Below are 19,940 nucleotides of genomic sequence, written 5' to 3'. Positions count from 1 at the left end.
AAATAACTGACTGCACTCTTTTTACATAAGTGCCATTAAAAATAATGAAAGCAGAAAAGTTAGTTCAAAAGAAAATGAAAGAATTGAAGCATATTTAAATAGTGACCTCATTCATTATTTTACCAATTGTTTTTCTCTCATCTGATCATTAGTCTAAGTTTGGTCTTGAGCCTTTTTGTCTTTTTAAACCTACAACAGAAACTGTTGTGATAGCTTGGGCTTGAAGATACAGGAACATTTCATATCTTATAGTTTAAGTATTGTAAAGGGCCAGAGAAATATCTGAACTGAAAGAAAAAGAATCTTACAGCCTCAAAGTAAAGTTGTAAAGATGTTCTCAGAGATAAACATCTAGCCAGTCAGACTGGAAAAGATTTTGCTAGTTTTTCCATTTTAAGATTTTGCTAGTTTTTCCATTTGTAAGATTTTGCTAGTTTTTCCATTTGTAAAATACCCAGCCCCAGGCAAAAAAAGGAATAGTTTGCCACATCAGCTGTTCAGAAATTCCAACTGATAGGAAATTAAATAACAAATTCTGGAATTTATATATGAAGATGACAGTTTTTCTCACCTGAATACAAAATAATAGACAATGGACTAATAGCTGAGTTGAACAGAAATTAGGAGACAGAAATAGTTCTAACTTTTATTAAAATAAGCTAAAGAACATATTCAGGTTAAGTTATATATTCAAACATAAAGTCACCTAAGTATTTAATCCCATCCTTAGGTTTTCCAAGTATCTTAAGAAAAATTTTTAAAATATTATGTATATGTAACATAATATAGCTAAAACTGCTTTGTAGTGAATTGTTTCTAGGAGTATAAATTGCCATTATGCTAATTATCAGTGCTAATTGAAATATAGTTATAATTTCATGTGATTTGAAATGGACATGTTTTTATACAAATATGCTCTAAAATCTTAAGTAGACATACAACATCTTCAATATAACAATACTTAGAGATACAGTCAGTGACTAGTGTTCACAACAGAAAAGAAGAATTTTAACTTTATAAATAGAAGTCATTTATATTCCTGTTAAATAGGATAACCAATTCTTGGCTTGATTATAAGCTTTAAACAATAAGTTAAGTATAAGGTTGACTGAGCCTGTGTCCCTGTTGCTGAAATATAAAAAAGATATAATTCAGATCTATTTGTAGAATTCCATTAAGTTATCATTTACTGAAACTACTAAAAGTTTTACTGAAGTTAGAAATGTACAGAATGTTCTTTGCCTTAATGGTTATCTTAAATTAGTATTTCACAGCATATGTCATTTCCAAGCTAATTAGAGTTAGATTAAAACAGCAAAGAGTGATTACATATTAGTCTGCATTTTGAAAGCATACCTGTTTGATTTACATTAATTAAAATCCAGTGATAATTAGCTTTAAAATCCACTTTCGTTTATAAAATTTAACCTCTGTTAGGTGGTTGTCTGTAAACTGCTATTGACTTGATAGAACTAGCAGGGGGTGTTGTGTGTGTGTTTGTGTGAATATGAAAGAAAGCAGGCAAGAGAGAGAGAGACAGGGAGAGAATCTCCTTGCTCCTGGCTAGATCATAAACAGCAAAATTTATCTTGATATTGTTAAACAATCTCTAGAAAGCCTCTTCTAGTGGGAGATATATCCAGGACGCAAACACCATGTGCTACAGAGAATCATAGAAGTTTAGAGCTGAAGGGGAGCCTAAAAAATCACCTCGTTTATCCACTCTCTTATTTTACAAATGAGAAAATGAAGGCAAAATAAAGTTACATGTTGTGACAAGGCTACACAGAGAGCTGCAAGCCAGGTCTAGAACCCAGTGGCCTAACTCGCAGACCAAATGATATTTCTATTATTCTCTAAACTATCACTCTTAAAGACTTTCAGTCTTCTGTTAAAACAAGAATGAAGTTGTTAACGATTCCAGTAGAAAACAAATACACACACAAACCCAGAATATTACTTTAACTTGTGAGTGGCATTTTATCTTTGTCTTAACTATGTGCATTAGAAATTGGCATATTTGTGATTTAGCTAATACCTGATACTGACACCTCAATTTTTTCAAGATTTTACTGTTTGTAGAATTTTAGGATCATTCCTCTTCTGGTAGTATGTTTCAATTAAAAAAAATATTTTTTTTCTTTCGGAGAACTCTGTGCTGTTCAGGTTGTTCCAAGACCAGGATTGGAAACCCTGGTGGTGACAAATGACTAAGAAAGTATCTTTTTGAAAAATTGCAATTCTGTGGCAAGGATGCTAAAGGACCATACAACATCTTCAGAATTGAAAATGTTTTCATCTTATTAAAAATAACATATTAATTTTCTTACGTCTTGTATTTTGGGGAACCTGCAAGAGCACTAAAGAACAGTGAGAGAGCTACCTGAGAAGAGGGACAATCTCCCTGATCACCTCTTCATTCCCTGCTTGGGAGCTTTGTTGTTACCCTTTACTCAATCATCTCCCTAATCCAAAGCATTCAACAGTTGCCTCTTGAACACCACTTTTTAATGATTCAGTCTAGTTAAAATAATCTTCAGAAAGTGACCCCTCAAGGGCTTCGTGATTGCAGCAAGTCAGAACAATCACATTCAGATATCACCAGGACTGAAACGGAGACCAAAGACAGAGTCCGAGCAAATAGGCCTACGGGGCTGACACAAGCTGAATCAAATGTCCTTTCTACGGCGCACTTCCTTCTCCCCCGAAGAAGCAGGAGCACTAAGAGTAAGTAAGGTCTGCAGTTTTAATTCTCTGTAAAGTGCTCTGTGAAAGAAAGAAAGGAAAGAAGAAAGAAAGAAGGGAGGGAGGGAAGGAAGGAAGGAAGGAAGGAAGGAAGGAAGGAAGAAAGAAAGAAAGAAAGAAAGAAAGAAAGAAAGAAAGAAAGAAAAGAAAAGAAAGCAAGCCAGCCAGCAGCTTAGAGATTCCCACGTACACGTGTGTGGAAAGTCTGAGGAAACCAGGGAGCCAAGAGGTCACACTGAGGTGGAGAAAAGGAGTATTTAGGTGGCGTCACTCACCATGACAGTGTAGTATTTGGACAGCACCGGGAAAGAGCTCTATAAATAAATTAAAGAGCCTGGAAGCTGGCACGGGTGAGACAAGTCCCAGGTAAGCCAGAAACTGTGCAAGACTGTAAAAGGAAATGCATGGTTATAGAATCGCGTGAGCCTCTGCGCAGAGCCTGGGGCAAGCCTATTTGCTGAGGATAACTTTTACAAAAGTCATTACTTAATTTGGGCACAAGTGCAACTGTCTTCCATGTGGCTGAGAAATGCGAGGGAATTTGTGAAGTACGGAGGTGAGAAATACGCACTTCGAAAAGAGTCTCACTTTGAGACATGTGCCCCTGAGTGATGCAGGCAGCTGTAGTGCTCCCGGGCCTGGGCCACTCAGGGAGAGATAAGTATGCAAATGTCATCAGAAGATTCCTTTTCTTCAAGCTAATATGACTGCATCCGAACATTTTTCTAAGCATTAGATGCTTTCCCCTCTCCACTCCTCAGTGATACCTAAACGATGGATTTGTCTAAGGAAAAAAATTGAGAGAGAAATGCTAGTTTGAATTGATTCTTAAATGTAAGCAAAAATGAAGGGAAGACAGTCACCCTACCAACCCCTGCCCAAAACTCCACTGTTGTTTGAAGCACAGTTATAAAATGGATAATGGAGTCTTGTGCTGTCTTCTTAATTTCTGCATATATGTTTGTGTACGTGTGTGTATATATATATATATTTTTTTTTACTGGGTTGGCCAAAAAGTTCCTTCTGGTTTTTTCGTAAGATGTTACGGAAAAACCCGAACAGACTTTTGGCCAACCCTATATATATAGTGTCTATGTGTATATACATTTAGGAGAGCTGGAGCAGAATGCGTGGTTTGCCAATAAGAAGGCTTCAATGATAAAAGCACTATGAATGCTAAAAAGAAATCTCTAATCAATGTTGCCTTTTATTTTTTATTTCTTATTGTCCTTGCACCTTTGGTATCATCTTATTAAAAATGCAAGAAACATAAAAATCTGAAGAGGCACATTCTGATAAAAAGATGAAAATAAAGAAGATCCTAGCAGCTTACATTCACACTGAGTACGTTAAATGGCTAAATAAGCCCACTTAAAATATCCTTCCAGTGAGCAAGGAACTACTGTTTAGAGGCCATAATTCCTTAATAAAGAGATGCACCCAAGTAACTGAATGAGATTCTCTGGAAGTTTACAGAGCCATATTTATATGTGCAACAGACTTTTAGAGATGAACGTAAGGTGGAACTGTGTTTTCTTACTAACAATTTATGCTTGGTGCCTTGGTGCCAAATACAAGGAATTTCTGGAATTATGTGTATTTGCAAAATCTGACAATGTTCAGGTAAGCATGCTAGACCCAAGAGCAGAAAAAATTTAATGAAATAATCTTAATATTTATTGATAGAGACATCACTATTTTGTGCCTTTATGCCAGACAGTGATGATAGACAGCCTCATGCTATTATTTTACATGAGCTCCTTGCTAGCAAACTAAAAGTACTTTCAAACAGTCTGTATCATTTTTAGATGTCCAGGATAAAAGGCATCTACTATGATGCTTCAAAATTTATAATTATAAACATATATTTACATATATGTATGCATGTATGTGTGTGTGTGTGTCAAGTTTACTTGGGAAAATATCCCAACATAAATTCAGCTCACTTATTGAGGTGTTCTGTTTGTCTGTGTCTTTTTTGGATAAGAGACACAAAATGAAGTTAACTGAATGATAATCTTCCTGCTCTCAAAAGTGTTTACAAACTTGACCTGACCATGATGCCTGAGTGTAGGGCTGCACAAGTTTATAGAGGCTATGGATGCAAATGTTTGGAAGAGAGTGTTGACAACGTAGAAAATACACCCAGGAGGACAGTTTTAGGTACTGAGATGATCTAGACAGGAGGAGAAAAGGATAAGGAACCGTGATGTACCAAAGGAGAGCAATAGAGTCAGCAGTCAATTATCCTAGGGCATGATGTCACGAGGATGGTAATTCCTTGCAGTTCATCCACTATTTTCTATGTAAATGTATGGCATGTTCTCTAGCTAGCTTTAAAAATAGAATTGTCAATGTCTTATGAGACAGAGAAAGTAGAGTCTGCCCTGGAATTAAGGGATAAACCTAGATGACATTTCAAGGTTCCCTTCCTACACCAATAAAAAAACACAAAATAAAACACCAGCATTACTCAACAGACCTGGTTACAATGAGAGTGAATTAAAATGCAGAAACATAATGCCATTCCTTACACAAACAACAGCTAGGCAAGCTATTTGATACTTCTCTAAGACAGTATGTGGTCAGCTGAAGCAAGATGATAAATGTAAATCGTTTTCATAAATCAAAGTATAAGCTCACAAATTCTCGATACACATTGCTTCAAGAGGGGCTGCTCTGATGAAATTGAAAATGTCTCCTCCATATGTGCAGGTTCAGACTTTGTAACATTTAAAGAAAATGCTCTAAAAGATAAAGTTGGCATGTAAAAAGCATGGGCAGAGGAATCAGTAATGATCCGAGCAAAACAATCCTAGAAAGCATCTTAATTTTCATACGGCTCATTTGCATTTGAAACACTGAGGATCCCTATTCCTCTGGTACAACAACGTGTACCTATTAAATTACTTTCCACTTGAAAGAACTAAATGTTTGGAAGATGATCGAATTTTAACTGGAGAACTTGTTTTCTTCCATCAGGTGTGGGGGAGATGTGGCTTCCTGGTATGAGAGGCAACAGTTGATTCTAATAGCAGAACAAGACAAAAATAGGAAAGTAAATTGAAAATAATTCCTATTGGTACAGTTTGATTTAAAGGTGGTAAAACAAAAAGGATACATATGGTGCAAAGATGTCAAGAGACATCAATTTAAAAAATTAAACAGGGTTACTTTTTCCAAAAATTGTGATTCTCTGATACTTGAAAATTAGTTTCTATGATTTATTCTAGGATTCTCAGAGATGTACTATGATTTATTTCAATAAACTCATTTATGAGTATCTAGTCAGGGTTTAAAAGATAGATGTCCACCAGCTATTAAACAATAATTCCAAGAGTCTACATTCTACCCATCTCAAATTTTTAATTTTGGATATTAACTTTAGGATATTGGCAGAACAGCAAAGATTTAAAACCTCTTTACTATCAACTTTAAATAATATTCAGTCTTAGGGAAATTGCTGGTTATCCACTCAGAGATATAGAAACTAAGATCTAGGTAGAAATTTGAACTTACAAAGTGAAACCACCTTATATGAAAAGATCTTTCTGAATTTTTAGTTTATTTTCTGATATGGTAAAATGTCTAGGAAAGAGGTGTGTGCTCAGAAAGAAAACCAGAACTTGAAAGACATCCCTGTGTTTCTCTTGGCCTTGCTCCCTATGGACTTCACCTGGTGGAGGGAGGTGGTTAGGCACGGTCTCGTGGTGAGGGCTCTGGTGGGGCTAGCACGTAGAGATGGGCAGGATGCAGATGGCTAAGCACGGAGAACATGACATCGTCTTTGTAAATGACGTTCTCTAGGTGCATGCTGCTCTTGGTGTTTTCCTTCTGTTGTCTTGGGTCTTTGGGAAGGCCTTCTGTAAAGTCCCTGATCTGTATCAGCTGGGCCACAAAGTATTAAAGAAAGGGTAGCACAGCTGTGAACTGGAGACTTAAAGGGAGAGCAGCATCTCCACCCACCTGGAGGTGAGCGTGGTGGAAAGTGGATCAGGGACCGAGATGCAGGATGGAGCAGGGCCGCCATCCACCCTCCCAGGACAAAGCTGGGGAAGCTGGTGAGATGTTTTTGAGGGGACAATGTTTTTACACAAAATTCACACTGTATTTCAAATTGCTGCCTCAGACTTATTTGAACAAACCCTAATTTTTTGGTTATTTAAGTAAACTGTATTGGGCTTAACTTGCAAACATGTAACTTGAACCGTTAAAGGTAAAATGACCTATGTAATACAAATTTGGATTTTTATTTTGGATAAAGATTTTGGATACACAGATGTCATCTAAACATTTCATCTTATTGATTAGTTTGATCTTTCTCTCCCAACAAACTTCTATTTTAACTGTTGAAAGAGACCACTTTCTTCCTTTATGGTAAAGATGCTAATGAGAACATAAATGAACAAAAAAGTAGGTCAGAGATGGAGGATTAAGCAAACGCAAAATGTGACAATTGTCAGTTTCTGAAAAATGGAAAATTACCATCTTGGCTTATTAATAAGCAATGTTCACCTACTTATTTATTTGGATAATATTTATTAAGTACTTTTGATGTAACAGATATTGTTTTAGGTGCTGGGGATACAGGTGAGGGGAAAAAAATCCAAACTCAAAGAAACCTACTTTCATGGAGTTTATGTTTTAACTTCAAAGTTTTGCAAGTAAATGGTAGTTGCCTAATAAGCTACAGAATCAGTGTTCGTCTTTATATTCACTGTATTATTCTACAATATTGGCACATTTTAGGACAGGATTTGGTTCTCAGATATCTGAGTTTCAGCTCTTTGTATCTTGTCCTTGGCTTCCAGGAAAAGCCTAGGAAAGGCAGACTTAAGGTGCCTGCCACGGGTGAAAAGACAGAAGAGTCAAGTTTCCTTTACTGGGCATCTGGAGGCTACAGAAGGTACCGGGAGTCTTCCATAATGCTGGTCAAACTCAGTTCTGCTGTAATCGGGGCTTACTTGTTTGAAACTGTTGTGTTTTGGGTACATGACCTGGCAGGGGGGATATCGATTCAGTGTAAGATAAGAATTGTGCAATAACTTACGTGTATTTGGAATAAGATTTTGTGACAATCTGTATATTTTCATAGTTTTATGGTTTCATGACATCAATCACCAATATTTATTAGACAAACAAATACAACTAAACCAGTGCAAAGAGAAGATCTTGGTGCCAGCCTAGTCTCACTTTGAAAGGTAGAGAAGAAAAATAAAGAATCATTTTTACAGCATTTTAACTTTTGAATGGAGGTACCTGCTGACATCTTCTGTTTCTTCCTTCATTACATGCTTTTCTTTTAATTTGGTCCTCTTGAAAAGGATCAAAGTAGGGGCTCTCCAGGAGTTGGGCACAGGTTAACCTGTCATCTGGATTCATCCTCAGACACTCCTATGGAAGACGGGAAGAGCAAAGAAGATATTAAAAGAGGAGCCTCTTTTGTTACTGTGCCCCAAAACTCTGAATAATAACTTGGTAGAGCAAATATGAGTTTAGAAAATCTTCAAGTTTGTATATTATCCAGTACTTGGAACTTGTTAATAACTGGAATTGCTCTTCTTTTGCCCTTTCAAAGTCTTTTGAGGGTAGATTTGATGAACATTCAATGTCTCAAGGGGGGTAAATGTAGGTCAGGTGCGTTTCACCAGTGACATTGATTTATCACTTGTCAAAGCAAATAGTTTGGGGGCTTCCCTGGTGGCGCAGTGGTTGAGAATCTGCCTGCCAATGCAGAGGACACGGGTTCGAGCCCTGGTCTGGGAAGATCCCACAGGCCGCGGAGCAACTAGGCCCGTGAGCCACAATTACTGAGCCTGCGCGTCTGGAGCCTGTGCTCCGCAACAAGAGAGGCCGCGATAGTGAAGAGGCCCGCGCACCGCGATGAAGAGTGGCCCCTGCTCGCTGCAACTGGAGAGAGCCCTCGCACAGAAACGAAGACCCAACACAGCCAAAAATAAATATAAAAATAAATAAATAAATAAAAGATTAAAAAAAAAAAAGCAAATAGTTTGTAGGGCTCCACAAAATGTGGTCCCTAGGCCAGCTACATCAGCATCACCTGGGAACTTGCTAGAAATACAAATTCTTTGGTCCAACCCCAGGCCTACTGAATCAAAAGCACTGGGGGTGGGGCCCAGCAATCTGTGTTTAACAAGCCTTCAGGGTGAATCTAATACCTGTTCAAGTTTGAGAAGCCACCTGAGAATGGATTGGGCTTACAGGGCTTGACCTACCCTCCACCAACCCCTCGGGGGTTTTGCTAAATTGCAGGCGGGTCAGAACAACCTGTCCAGAACAAGGTTGGAGAATTAGACTTCCAGGACAGGGCCTGCAGAGTGCTGGGTTAGGGCAAGTCAGAGCAGTGAGACAGGTAGAAGGCAGGTGAGGTCCAGTGGAGCAGTGGTCAGGGCAGTCTGAGAGTTCAGAGGTGTCAGCCTCCGAGTCTCAGGAGGACTCATACTGAAGAAATCCAGCACCCTGGATAGCACCTGGGTAGTGACCAGCACTAGCACAAAGGCTGGTCTACAAAGTTGACTCTAGGTCATCCAGATGGCTCTACTTTCTAGATCAGAAGAGTTTCAAACTGGGCTGCTTATCATAATCACCTAGGCGGAGGCTTAAAGATACAAATTCTAAGGTCCTATTCATAGAGATTCTGCTTCTGTAAATCTGAGGTTATTTATTGGAATGTATATTTTTAAAAAGCTCATTCTGATGAGTAGTCATTCTGATCACTGGTATGGAAGTCATTGCTATAAATATAACTTAATTGGTTGTTAAAGATAGATACTCATACTAGTATCTCCATCCCTATACCACTAAAGGCTTTCAGCGTCCACACTGAATGGAAGAGGCACACTTTCTAGCATGGCCTCAGTTGGTCAAGCATGAATGGCATACTGGTCATAGATGAGTTTCTTCTGCTTTTTATTAGAATTTGTCCTTTGTTTGACTATCTCTTTTGGCCCTGGTACCGGGGCTATATTTGGTGTCTGCATGGTTCTGATTTTGCCTGATCTTCTACTGATTTTTTCAAAAAGCAATTTAAAATTTTAGTTAACCCAGTGTATCCAAAATGTTATCAGTTCAACATGTAATATTTTAAAAACTATTAATGAAATATTTTATATTGTTTTTTTTTTATTTTTTATTTTTTTTTTATTTTTTTATTTTTGGCTGTGTTGGGTCTTCGGTTCGTGCGAGGGCTTTCTCTAGTTGCGGCAAGCGGGGGCCACTCTTCATCGCGGTGCGGGGACCACTCTTCATGGCGGTGCGCGGGCCTTTCACTATCGCGGCCCCTCCCGTTGCGGGGTTTTTAAAGTAATTTTCATAGAAATATAGTACATCTCAATTCTAATCAGCCATATTTCAAGTGCTCAATAGTAACATGTAACTAGTGGCTACCATGTTGGACAGCACAGTTCTTTTTATTTTTAAAATTTTTATTTTATTTATATATCTATTTTTAACATCTTTATTGGAGTATAATTGCTTTACAATGGTGTGTTAGTTTCTGCTTTATAACAAAGTGAATCAGCTATACATATACATATATCCCCATATCTCTTCCCTCTACAGCACAATTCTTGATCTTCAAACTTAAGGAGTAGTACATTTATCCTCATAAATTTCCATAGTCTCGAATATACTGACTTAACAGTCAAATTTCCTAACGAATGCAGAAGAAGTATGGTCTTCATCATGGCAGACCTTAATTATACTCTTTCATCTTCTACTAATTTTAATGGATATGTTAGAAAGATTACTGTTTAAACCACTGATGTTCCTTTAACTGTAATTATTTTACAGTTCCTTAACTGTTTCAATGACTACATTTTTACGTTGGCATTATTTGCCCTACTGTCCACCCCTCCCAGAGTTACCAGCTTCAATCATTATGACTTGCAGTCAAAAATGGTTATAATTGATGCTTAGGTACCTTCATGAAATTCAAAGCCACAGGATGAACATCTGAGAACTTTTCTTCAAGAGTTTCCTAAAAAACAAAGTAAAGCATTTCAATGTTACCTAACCACAAAGTAATGGATATTTTAAATATATTAGCATTAAGAATACTTTGGAGAAAGATCCCCTAGTAGGTTAGATTTTGATTTTTTAAAATCATAATTTTACACTACTGTGTAGTGTAATGGGAAAAACTGAAGCTATTAACTTCACAGTGTTTTTCAATTAGTGTTTGGTAAATGTTCGTGCTAAATGTCCCCTTCTGAAATCCTACAACAGTACCCTAATATCTACTTATAGGGATGCCTGATCTACTTACAGGGATGCTTTGAGCATTAATGAAAATACACTGAGCTGCATAATTAAGAGCACTACAGAAAGCAACAGAATGATGAACACAAAATTCAGAATAGTAAGGGGGGAAGGGAATGGGATTGAGGAAGAGTACATGGGGAGAGGGAAGCTTCCAAGTTAATGGCAATATTCTCCTTCCTTAACTAGGCAGCAGGTACATGTGAATTTGTTGTATTTTAGTCTTTAAATCAAACATGTTATATAAGTAATCTTTTGTAATTCAACCTCTAGACTTGTAATTCAATTTTTAACCTTTTATTATATTTGTTAAAAGCCTTAACAAATATAATAAAAAAGAAATCCAGTACATAAATCAAGGTAATATACGAGATAAATTTAAGATGAACAGGGTGCTTAGAGAAGTTGGGACCACCTGAATCTGATGGTTCACAGGTGCCATAAATCATGACCTGGTTTTGCAGACCCTCCCCACCTCCAACACAGCTGGAGCATGGCACACGCTTCCCCTGACCGTCCTTTCATTCTATAGGCAGACTCTAGATCATGCAGAGTTTTAAAGATCATAGCCCAGACTTAGGTGGCACAGACAGGAAATCAATGACTACAGAGAGTAAGAGGGTCAAGTAGTCATTGGTAGATTCCCAAAGAAAGGCAAAGACCACAGGAAGAGTATAGAGGTGATCATTGTGGTTTGCAGTTTTGATTTGGATACAATGAGGAACATTTTTTTTTTTTTTTAATTTATGGCTGTGTTGGGTCTTCCTTTCTGTGCAAGGGCTTTCTCTAGTTGTGGCAACTGGGGGCCACTCTTCATCACGGTGCGCGGGCCTCTCACTATCGTGGCCTCTTCTTGTTGCGGAGCACAGGCTCCAGACGCACAGGCTCAGTAATTGTGGCTCATGGGCCCAGTTGCACTGCGGCATGTGGGATCCTCCCAGACCAGGGCTCGAACCCGTGTCCCCTGCATTGGCAGGCAGGTTCTCAACCACTGCGCCACCAGGGAAGCCCCAATGAGGATCATTTTGTGGAATGACCTTCCATGTGGAAATATATGTTGTGAAGAAATAGATTCTATTGATTTGAGCTTTGTTTCAGAAGCTGAAGAAAATAGAGAATGCATTTTTTTTTTCAAAATAGAGACAACTATGGTAAGTACTGTTTATGAGAAAATAATTATTTCATAATTATTTCAGGGCAAGATACCTGAGTGTTTTGATTAAAAGGATCACGGTATTTATGAAGGAACTAAGTATACTTTCACTTCAAATTTAAAATTGAATTAATCTTTGAATAGATAGGGCAAGTAAACTTTTAAAGCATTCTCCTAGTTCATTTTATGTAGTTTTTACATAGTTTTTTTGACCTGTGTCAGTGTGTTGTAAGGAAAACAGGAGCCCAAAGCACAAACATTAAAAAAGAAACAACTACCCCTATAAAGAAAGTAGCAACACAAATAACAAAACACCAGAATCGAGCAATTTACCATATCTTCTGGTTCAGGAATACTGATGCCATGGAAAAATTGGTTACTTTTAAAGATAGATTGATGTCTTGGGATTAGTTTTCCTGTAAAATACAAACCACATAACTCATGATAAATTTACTAAAAATAACATAATGCTTAAATGGTTAACTTCTGAGGTCCAGACGTGAAAGAAATACTGAGCCTGATCATTCCCTCCGGATTTAGGAGGAATGGGTCACTGCAAAAACATACCTTCTCAGGTAAGGTCAATGCTCCCAAGGAACTCTCTTTGCCACACATGGTTTGGTCTGCCATTCAGCCGCCACCAAAAGAGGAGGTAAGCAAGTGGTCTGGAGGGCTTTACACGTATGATCCCATTTAATCTCATAACCATCTCACAATCGTTGCTATTTTTCATTTATACTGTCCCAGTCAGAGAATGAGGCTCAGAGGTTTGATCAACTGTGTAAGGTCACACGGTCATTAGGTGACAGACCCAGGATTCAGACTCAGGTCTGTCTAACATCTGCCTAATGTAAATTTCCACAATCCTTGTAGGAAATCAATTAAACAGCATAAGCTTAAGGTGTGGCCTGTAGTGAGACTGTACCCCACATTTTTCATGCTGCGGAATTCTCCAGCAGAATGTGTTGGGACCACACAGGGAATTGCATCAGACCAGACAGCAGTAGTTCCCTTGCCCAGCAGCCATGCTGCCAGGAGAGCCTATGGGAAGGGATTAATAAATACCCATCACTTTGTCTGCATCGGTGCTGCTGGTGTAAAGCTGCAGCTAATCTTTTGGGTTATGTTCTCTTCCAACCAGGTGGAAGTAGACAAGTGCTGAGGCGCTGCATCGTGATGAAAGCTCATGAAAGAGAGCATTTAAGTCCATTCTTATTCTGCACTTAACTAGTTGTAGGACTTTAGGCCACTCATGGAAGCTCCCAGAGCCTCAGTTTCCTCACTGGTAAAAACAGGCACAATGAAAAATGTTATAATGTCCTTAATGGGCTTATCTTAAGACTGAAAGAGATGGTGTGTGTGAAAGTAATTTGTAAATTCTTAAGTATAAAGAAGCAGCTTTGAGGAGTGGCAACAGAGGCTGTATAGCCTGCAAAACCTAAAATATTTACCATTTGGCCCTTTATAGAAAAAGTTTGCTGACCCCTGCGCTAGAGGAAAGGGGAAAAATCCTCTTTTACAGAGGATAGAAAGTGCATTTCAGTAAATATCTTTAGAGTAAGCTCTATGCAGCTGACTCATACCCTTAGCCCTATCTTAGGCTGATAAGGAAAGTAAATGTATAGTTTATTCCACGGCTAATTGACTTGACTTGGAAAGGCATCTGAAAACTCCTCACTGACAGAAGTTATGGCTCTACACATTGAGAAAAGGGTTGGGCTTTGGCTACAACCCAGAACAGCCATCCTGAGTAGCACTTTGGAGACGAAAGAAAGGTCTTATTGTTCATTACAGTGACATACCAGTACTATAACACTTTAGCAACTCTGTAAGCCATAAAATGCAACTTATACCCAGTGTTCTGATTATCAGATACAGTTGGTCCACATCTGATTTTCCAGGCCAGAGTGGCTGGCCTGTCAGGAGCTCTGCAAAAACGCAACCGGTAGCCCATACGTCGACTGAAGAACCATAGTGGGTATCTCCCACAAGAAGTTCAGGAGCTCGGTACCATCTTGTAGTGATATAATCAGTGTAGGCATCTCCTGGAACTGCAAATGCATCAGTCAATCAGGTGGGTCACATTCTCTCAAGAGGGGAACTTCTCCCAAGAGCAGTCAGGCATTCAGATCAGCTTTAGTAATTCTCAGAAGCCACGATACTCCTAACAGTTCATGCAGTGAGGCACTAATCGAGCAAACAGTGCTCAGATAGTAAATTCACCTTCCCCGTACTATATATAAAATAGATAAGCAATATACTGTCCAGTACAGGGAATTACACCCGTTATCTTGTAATGACCTATAATGGAGTATAATCTGCAAAAATACTGAATCCCTATACTGTACACCTGAAACTAACATAATATTGTAAATCAACTATATACTTCAATTTTAAAAAGTTCAACTTCCAAAGGTACCTTAGCTAGTTAACATCTATATAATCCCAAAAAGAGAGGACCGGGGCGAGGGGGTAGGGAGAATTTCTACAGTGTAACTTCAAGTATAAACCAGCTTCCCAATGCATTGTCAAGTCACCTGTGTCTGGGTCCTATCAGGATATTGATTGTGTGTATGCCCCCTGTGCAGTGTGTCTGTTGTTAATGCATCTTTTTGCCTGCTGCACAGCTCTAGATTCAAGGAGACATCATTATTGGTCCCCCTTTCCCTTGGTTCCTCCCTCTCTGGGATGACTTCTTTTTCCTCAGCACTGTCTCTGAATCCTCTCTGTCATTTTCTCTTTACTCTCCTAGTCTCATCAGGTCCATGAAGTTTTTCCCAACCACTCTAGACCACATTAATATCCCCCTCCAGGGAACCATCTGCCCTTTCGCTTTAGTACTTTATTGCCAGTCATCTTGTATTATTCTTTTGTTTCTTTTACTTCAGATTATAAGTGCATGAAGACCAGAAATGCATCTTGTAGTTCTTTTCCTTTCCTACCGGGCAAAGTACAAAAATGTGACATCCAATAAATTGTAGCTGATTGGATGGAGGTGAAGTGTGAACTGATGTACTGACTAAAAGGTTACAGTGAAATTTCCCTTTTTGAATAATAACAATATAACAATCAGCATACATTATCTAAAGTAAGAATTTAAACTGTATCATTTCATAATCATCTGAATTGGATAAGTTAGTAAAAAATTGCGACTTACTCAGAATTCGTGCAAACCCAAAGTCACAGATCTTGATTATTCCTTGCTTAGTTATTAGAATATTTTCAGGTTTTACACCTCTGTGAATACACTGTAAGAAAATATTTAATTATTTCCCCGAGTCATCCAGACAATGAAGCATAATGAACATTTAACTATTCATTTAAATGATAAACAAAGCCTGTGAGATAAACACAAATATGGTTTTCCTTCATTTTTCTAAAAACTTAAATTGCCATTTTTTTCATTTGTAAATCTTATCATACCAAAAGAAAAAAAAAGTTGCTATATTAGGAAAGAAATTAAAATAATTATTGGATAGGAAAACTGAAAAAAATTTTTTTGAGAAGGGAGTATCATATAATTATTTTTTCCACTTTTTACTGAGCCCTATTTAAACAGTAAGAGGTAAAACCCTGAATGAGACAACAAGGTCCTACTGAATAGCACAGAGAACTATATTTAATATCCTATGATAAACCATAATGGAAAAGGATATAAACAAAGAATATATATGTGTAACAGAGTCACTCTGTTGTACAGCAGTAATTAACACAACCTTGTAAATCAATATGAGGTAACCCTGAACGAGGTAACATTCAGAGTGCTTCTAATAAGAACGGCTGCCCCCCAAGAATCACAATGCAGGTTGCACAAATATTGCAGATTTGAGAAACTGGAAAAACATTTGAATGACAGCAAAAACAAAATTCATTAGAGTGACCATCTTATTTATCATCCAGCTCTATTAAGGATGTGTGAAAGGGAGCTCTATTAATTACTACGCGAGGACAACAGACCACAACTGTCCTGGGCAAGCTGGGATGTAACGGTCACCTATTAACAAGAGATACCAAATATTCGGCCTCAGGGGATGAGTATCCCCAACTAATCTGCAACCATTAACAGCTTTCTTGAAACGTGACCACATGATGCTGTTGGAGTTGCCCCTGGGAGAGCGGGTCACCACCGGGAGGCATTCTCCCCTCAGAGTCCTCTACGTGTGGAGACCTTACAGCTTGCTGCAACACCCCAGGACCCTGAGTGAAGCAGGTGCTCCTTCCTGGATGTGAGAGGGCTAAGCTGGGGGTGTGGATGAAGGTGGGCTGAGTGAGCCCCACTCACTATTAGTCCAGAAATGGCTATTCCATGCTGTGGATGCCGCAGGAGAAAACAACTCAGGCCCTATTCTTCAGAACTGTAGCTTTCCAGGTTATCCTCCCTCCAAACAAGCACATAGATAAAAACGATGTTGCTCTTCTTGTACAACTCAGCCCTCATGCGGAGCTCTGAACTTTTCAGAGCACTTCCACATGAATTAGTTCATCCTTGCAACAATCCTGTGATTGCAGGTGGCTACCCACGGTCTCCGGATTAAGTACCACAACAATCAGCTCTTTCTGCCTCACTTCTCTGTTGTGCTGTCAGTCTCTTGAACTATTCTTGTCAAATTGACAATTTTGAAATAGTTTTTTTTTTGCTTCTATAATAGCTATCTAAAAGGAGAAAATGTTGAACCCTAAATTCATTTTGGGTCACAAAAACGGCACTGGTACTAGAAGCTTGTTTGTATTGTCTCAATTACTGTCAACTGTCTCATAATTTGTACAACCAGCAGTTAGAAGAAACCTTTTAAGGCCTCTTAAAAGTCCTAAGGCCTTAGATATTAATTTTTTAAAATACATTGTTATAATATAAGCCAACATAGTTTTCATCCTACCTTTTAAAGCAACACATTTATGAAAACTGGATTAACACTTTGCATCATATTCACCTATAATAATTAGTGATTTAATAAGAATAGGTTATATCCCTCAGGTGAGTTTGCATCAGATTCTAAAATTTCTGTACTATATGTGTCATTACCAAGTAAATGGACTTACATTGATACCTGTCTATTGGCCTATTTAAATATGCAAATCCATGTGAAATTTACAGCTACTTATCTTCCAACCAAAACATACAAAGGCAAATGAAGTATTGATATGTCCCAAAGAATCTGAAAAAATGTTTAGTGTAATGCAGGTAAGAGAAGCTACAAATAAAGAAAGATAAATGGAGTATTATATAATAGAAGAAGGAAAAAGAGAGTAAAAATCACTGGAACAGTAAGAAGCAGAGTATGGAGAACAGAAGATGCTTAGACATACAGCATTCACCTTCTCCACTGCAAAGCTGCACTCAGTGCAAACTCTGTAATGCCTCTCGCAATCAGCTTATTTTCCACCTAAGAGCAATAACTTGCAAGTCAGTGTAACCAAAACACTTTGATAAACTTGGGTATCATACACAGCTTTTAGCAAACATCGCTTAAACTGGGTTATTGCAGCTGATGTGCAATCTCATTTTTACAATCTCAAAAGCCAGCAAGAAGAGGTATCCACGGTATTTTAAACCTGACCCTTAATTTTAGGAATCATCTCCGGAAGCTTCCCTACTAGAAGTTGCTCCTTTATGTAGCCTGAATGGACATCTGAGAAGGTTGTTCTTTGAGTCTTATGGATGGATACTCATAATGAGAGAGGAAAGAAACCTCCTCCTTGACAACTAAGTCATTGATATCAACAAGACGATGATGAATGTTACAGCCAGACATACTCGTATTTTGGAAGTCACTGTAATTTTGTCATTTTGACATGAAGTTCTTTTTTTTTTCCTGGCCGTGCCGTGTGGCTTGCAGGATCTTAGTTCCCCAACCAAGGATCAAACCCGGGTCCACGGCAGTGAAAGCGCAGAGTCCTAACCACTGGACCTCCAGGGAATTCCCAGACATGAAGTTGTTTTTCTCTAATCGATACGTCAAATATATAAAAATTCATGAGTTCACAGTGATGCTAAGTGGTCACTTTAGTTACCTCAATCTAGCCATATTATAGGGTAAAAAAAGAACAAAATGAGTAGGTATTTTCATAAGTCCAGTGCTTCTCAAAATTTAATGTGCACATGAATCACCTGGAGATCTTGTTAAAATGCAGATTCTGAGTCAGATCTGAATGGGCCTGAGATTCTGCATTTCTAATGAGCTCTCAGGTGATCTCTACAAACCACACTTTGAGTAGCAAGGCCTTAATCCCTTACTACCGTAACCTTCCTTTCTTGATAGGGTCACCACTCTGGAGATAAAAAGGTAGTCATGGTCACCACAGGTTGAAAGCTGGGAATCTTTAGCAACACCATTTGGGTCAGACTGCCTTTTCTATTCTGTGAGAGTATCATGAGGGTTCCTTTAAAATAAGGAGAGTATAAAGGTTTTAGATGTAGTATTGTAACAACTTATATATGATTTAGATTTTTTTTCCTTTGTGTGCATTTTAGACAATAGGTTTGTTAAAAAAAGAAAAAGATACATAAAAGCTTACTATATCATAAGAAAATGGGATAACCAGAGTTCAGAAGTAATTTCCACGTTGGAGGAAGAAATTTTGTCTGAAAAATTATCCATTTTTAATAAAGGCCATAGATTATAAACTGGACATTTTCAATATTTCAAAGTTTAAGGTACAGAACATGTTGTTCCAAGCAGAGAAAGAAATGGTGGCAGTCGCACTGAGCTACAATAATGTTTGGGTCCACTGGAAATAGTAAGTCGTAATCAGGTAGGTAAGTTGATTGATTGACCCACTCATTCATTCATTCATTCATTCCTTCATCCAGTTATTCAATAAATGTTTCCTGAGCACCTTTTATATAAAAAGATCCATGCTAGGCTAAAGCGATACAAAGGTAAATCAGCCACAGACATTGTATTAAAGCTTATAATCAGTACACAGGAAAATGTCTGATTATATAGGGATAATGTACAACACTTATGGTAAACAGAATTTTTAAAAAATCATTTTAATTACCCATAAAACTCTAGCAACAAACTTAGGTGAACTTGAATACCTCTCAGAGCATGGTGAAAAGCAACAGAGATGGGGATTCAATTCAGCATCATCTTTAGTAATTATTTGAAAGTACAATTTGCATCATGAAAAACAGGTTTATGTATCTTGTGGACAATATCCCTCTATACTCTTTCAATAGAAAATAAAAGCTTCTGACTTATCCTAACAAAACAAACAAAAAAAAAACTTCACTGACTTTCTTAAAGCTAAAGGAAGCTTTCCCTAAGTATTGAAATTTCGTTCCATGATCTTATACTCTTTTTCAGCAATCCTAGACTACTATGATAGATATTCTGCTGGCATCAAAATTGACCATATGGTAGTCTGTATCCTTGCCTCAACACTGCCTCCGTGTAGGCACCAACGCAAAAGGTCTAGAGTTATTTTTTAAAAAACTATCATTATAGCAAAAGCACCCAAGAGCCTACTTAAAGAAGCTCCCACTGGCCTAAGATGTGAACATCAGAGAGAACAATTATTGCAAAGGATTGAAACACATCAAATACATAAAATCCATTCGTTTATAGTGATACCCTACACCTCCCCGAAACCCTTCACTGTTCACTCTTGGAGGCTGCCAACACCCCAGCCCATCACTCTTGAGTACTGACAAATAAAGGGAATAATCACATATTTATCTTACTGTACTTTACAGTAGCCAGAGTCCATGATGGTAAATTCTTCTCCATAGAATTCCAATTAACAAATGCAGAAGGAA

At 38.0% G+C, this 19,940-nt stretch overlaps 1 protein-coding gene across 4 annotated transcripts in view; it reads right to left on the bottom strand.

The window, feature by feature from the left end:
• The window catches only part of CDKL4 (cyclin dependent kinase like 4), a 58,682-nt gene that overhangs the window by 4,888 nt on the left and 33,854 nt on the right, over positions 1–19,940 (bottom strand). For 2 of the 4 annotated variants that reach the window (XM_057558713.1, XM_007167127.2), the window contains 6 exons: positions 15,336–15,426; positions 14,032–14,229; positions 12,512–12,594; positions 10,688–10,744; positions 8,005–8,139; positions 696–5,773 (listed from right to left, as the gene is read on the bottom strand). In XM_057558713.1, the coding sequence (XP_057414696.1) occupies positions 5,672–5,773; positions 8,005–8,139; positions 10,688–10,744; positions 12,512–12,594; positions 14,032–14,229; positions 15,336–15,426 (666 nt within the window). In that variant the 3' untranslated portion in view covers positions 696–5,671. Of the gene's footprint in view, positions 1–695; positions 5,774–8,004; positions 8,140–10,687; positions 10,745–12,511; positions 12,595–14,031; positions 14,230–15,335; positions 15,427–19,940 lie in introns of those variants that run through there. The other 2 variants (XR_009009983.1, XM_057558714.1) reach the window with 2 other exon arrangements.

This window comes from Balaenoptera acutorostrata, chromosome 12 (assembly GCF_949987535.1).
Source record: "Balaenoptera acutorostrata chromosome 12, mBalAcu1.1, whole genome shotgun sequence".
NCBI lineage: Eukaryota > Metazoa > Chordata > Mammalia > Artiodactyla > Balaenopteridae > Balaenoptera > Balaenoptera acutorostrata.
This window is presented reverse-complemented; position numbering and strand designations above follow the sequence as displayed.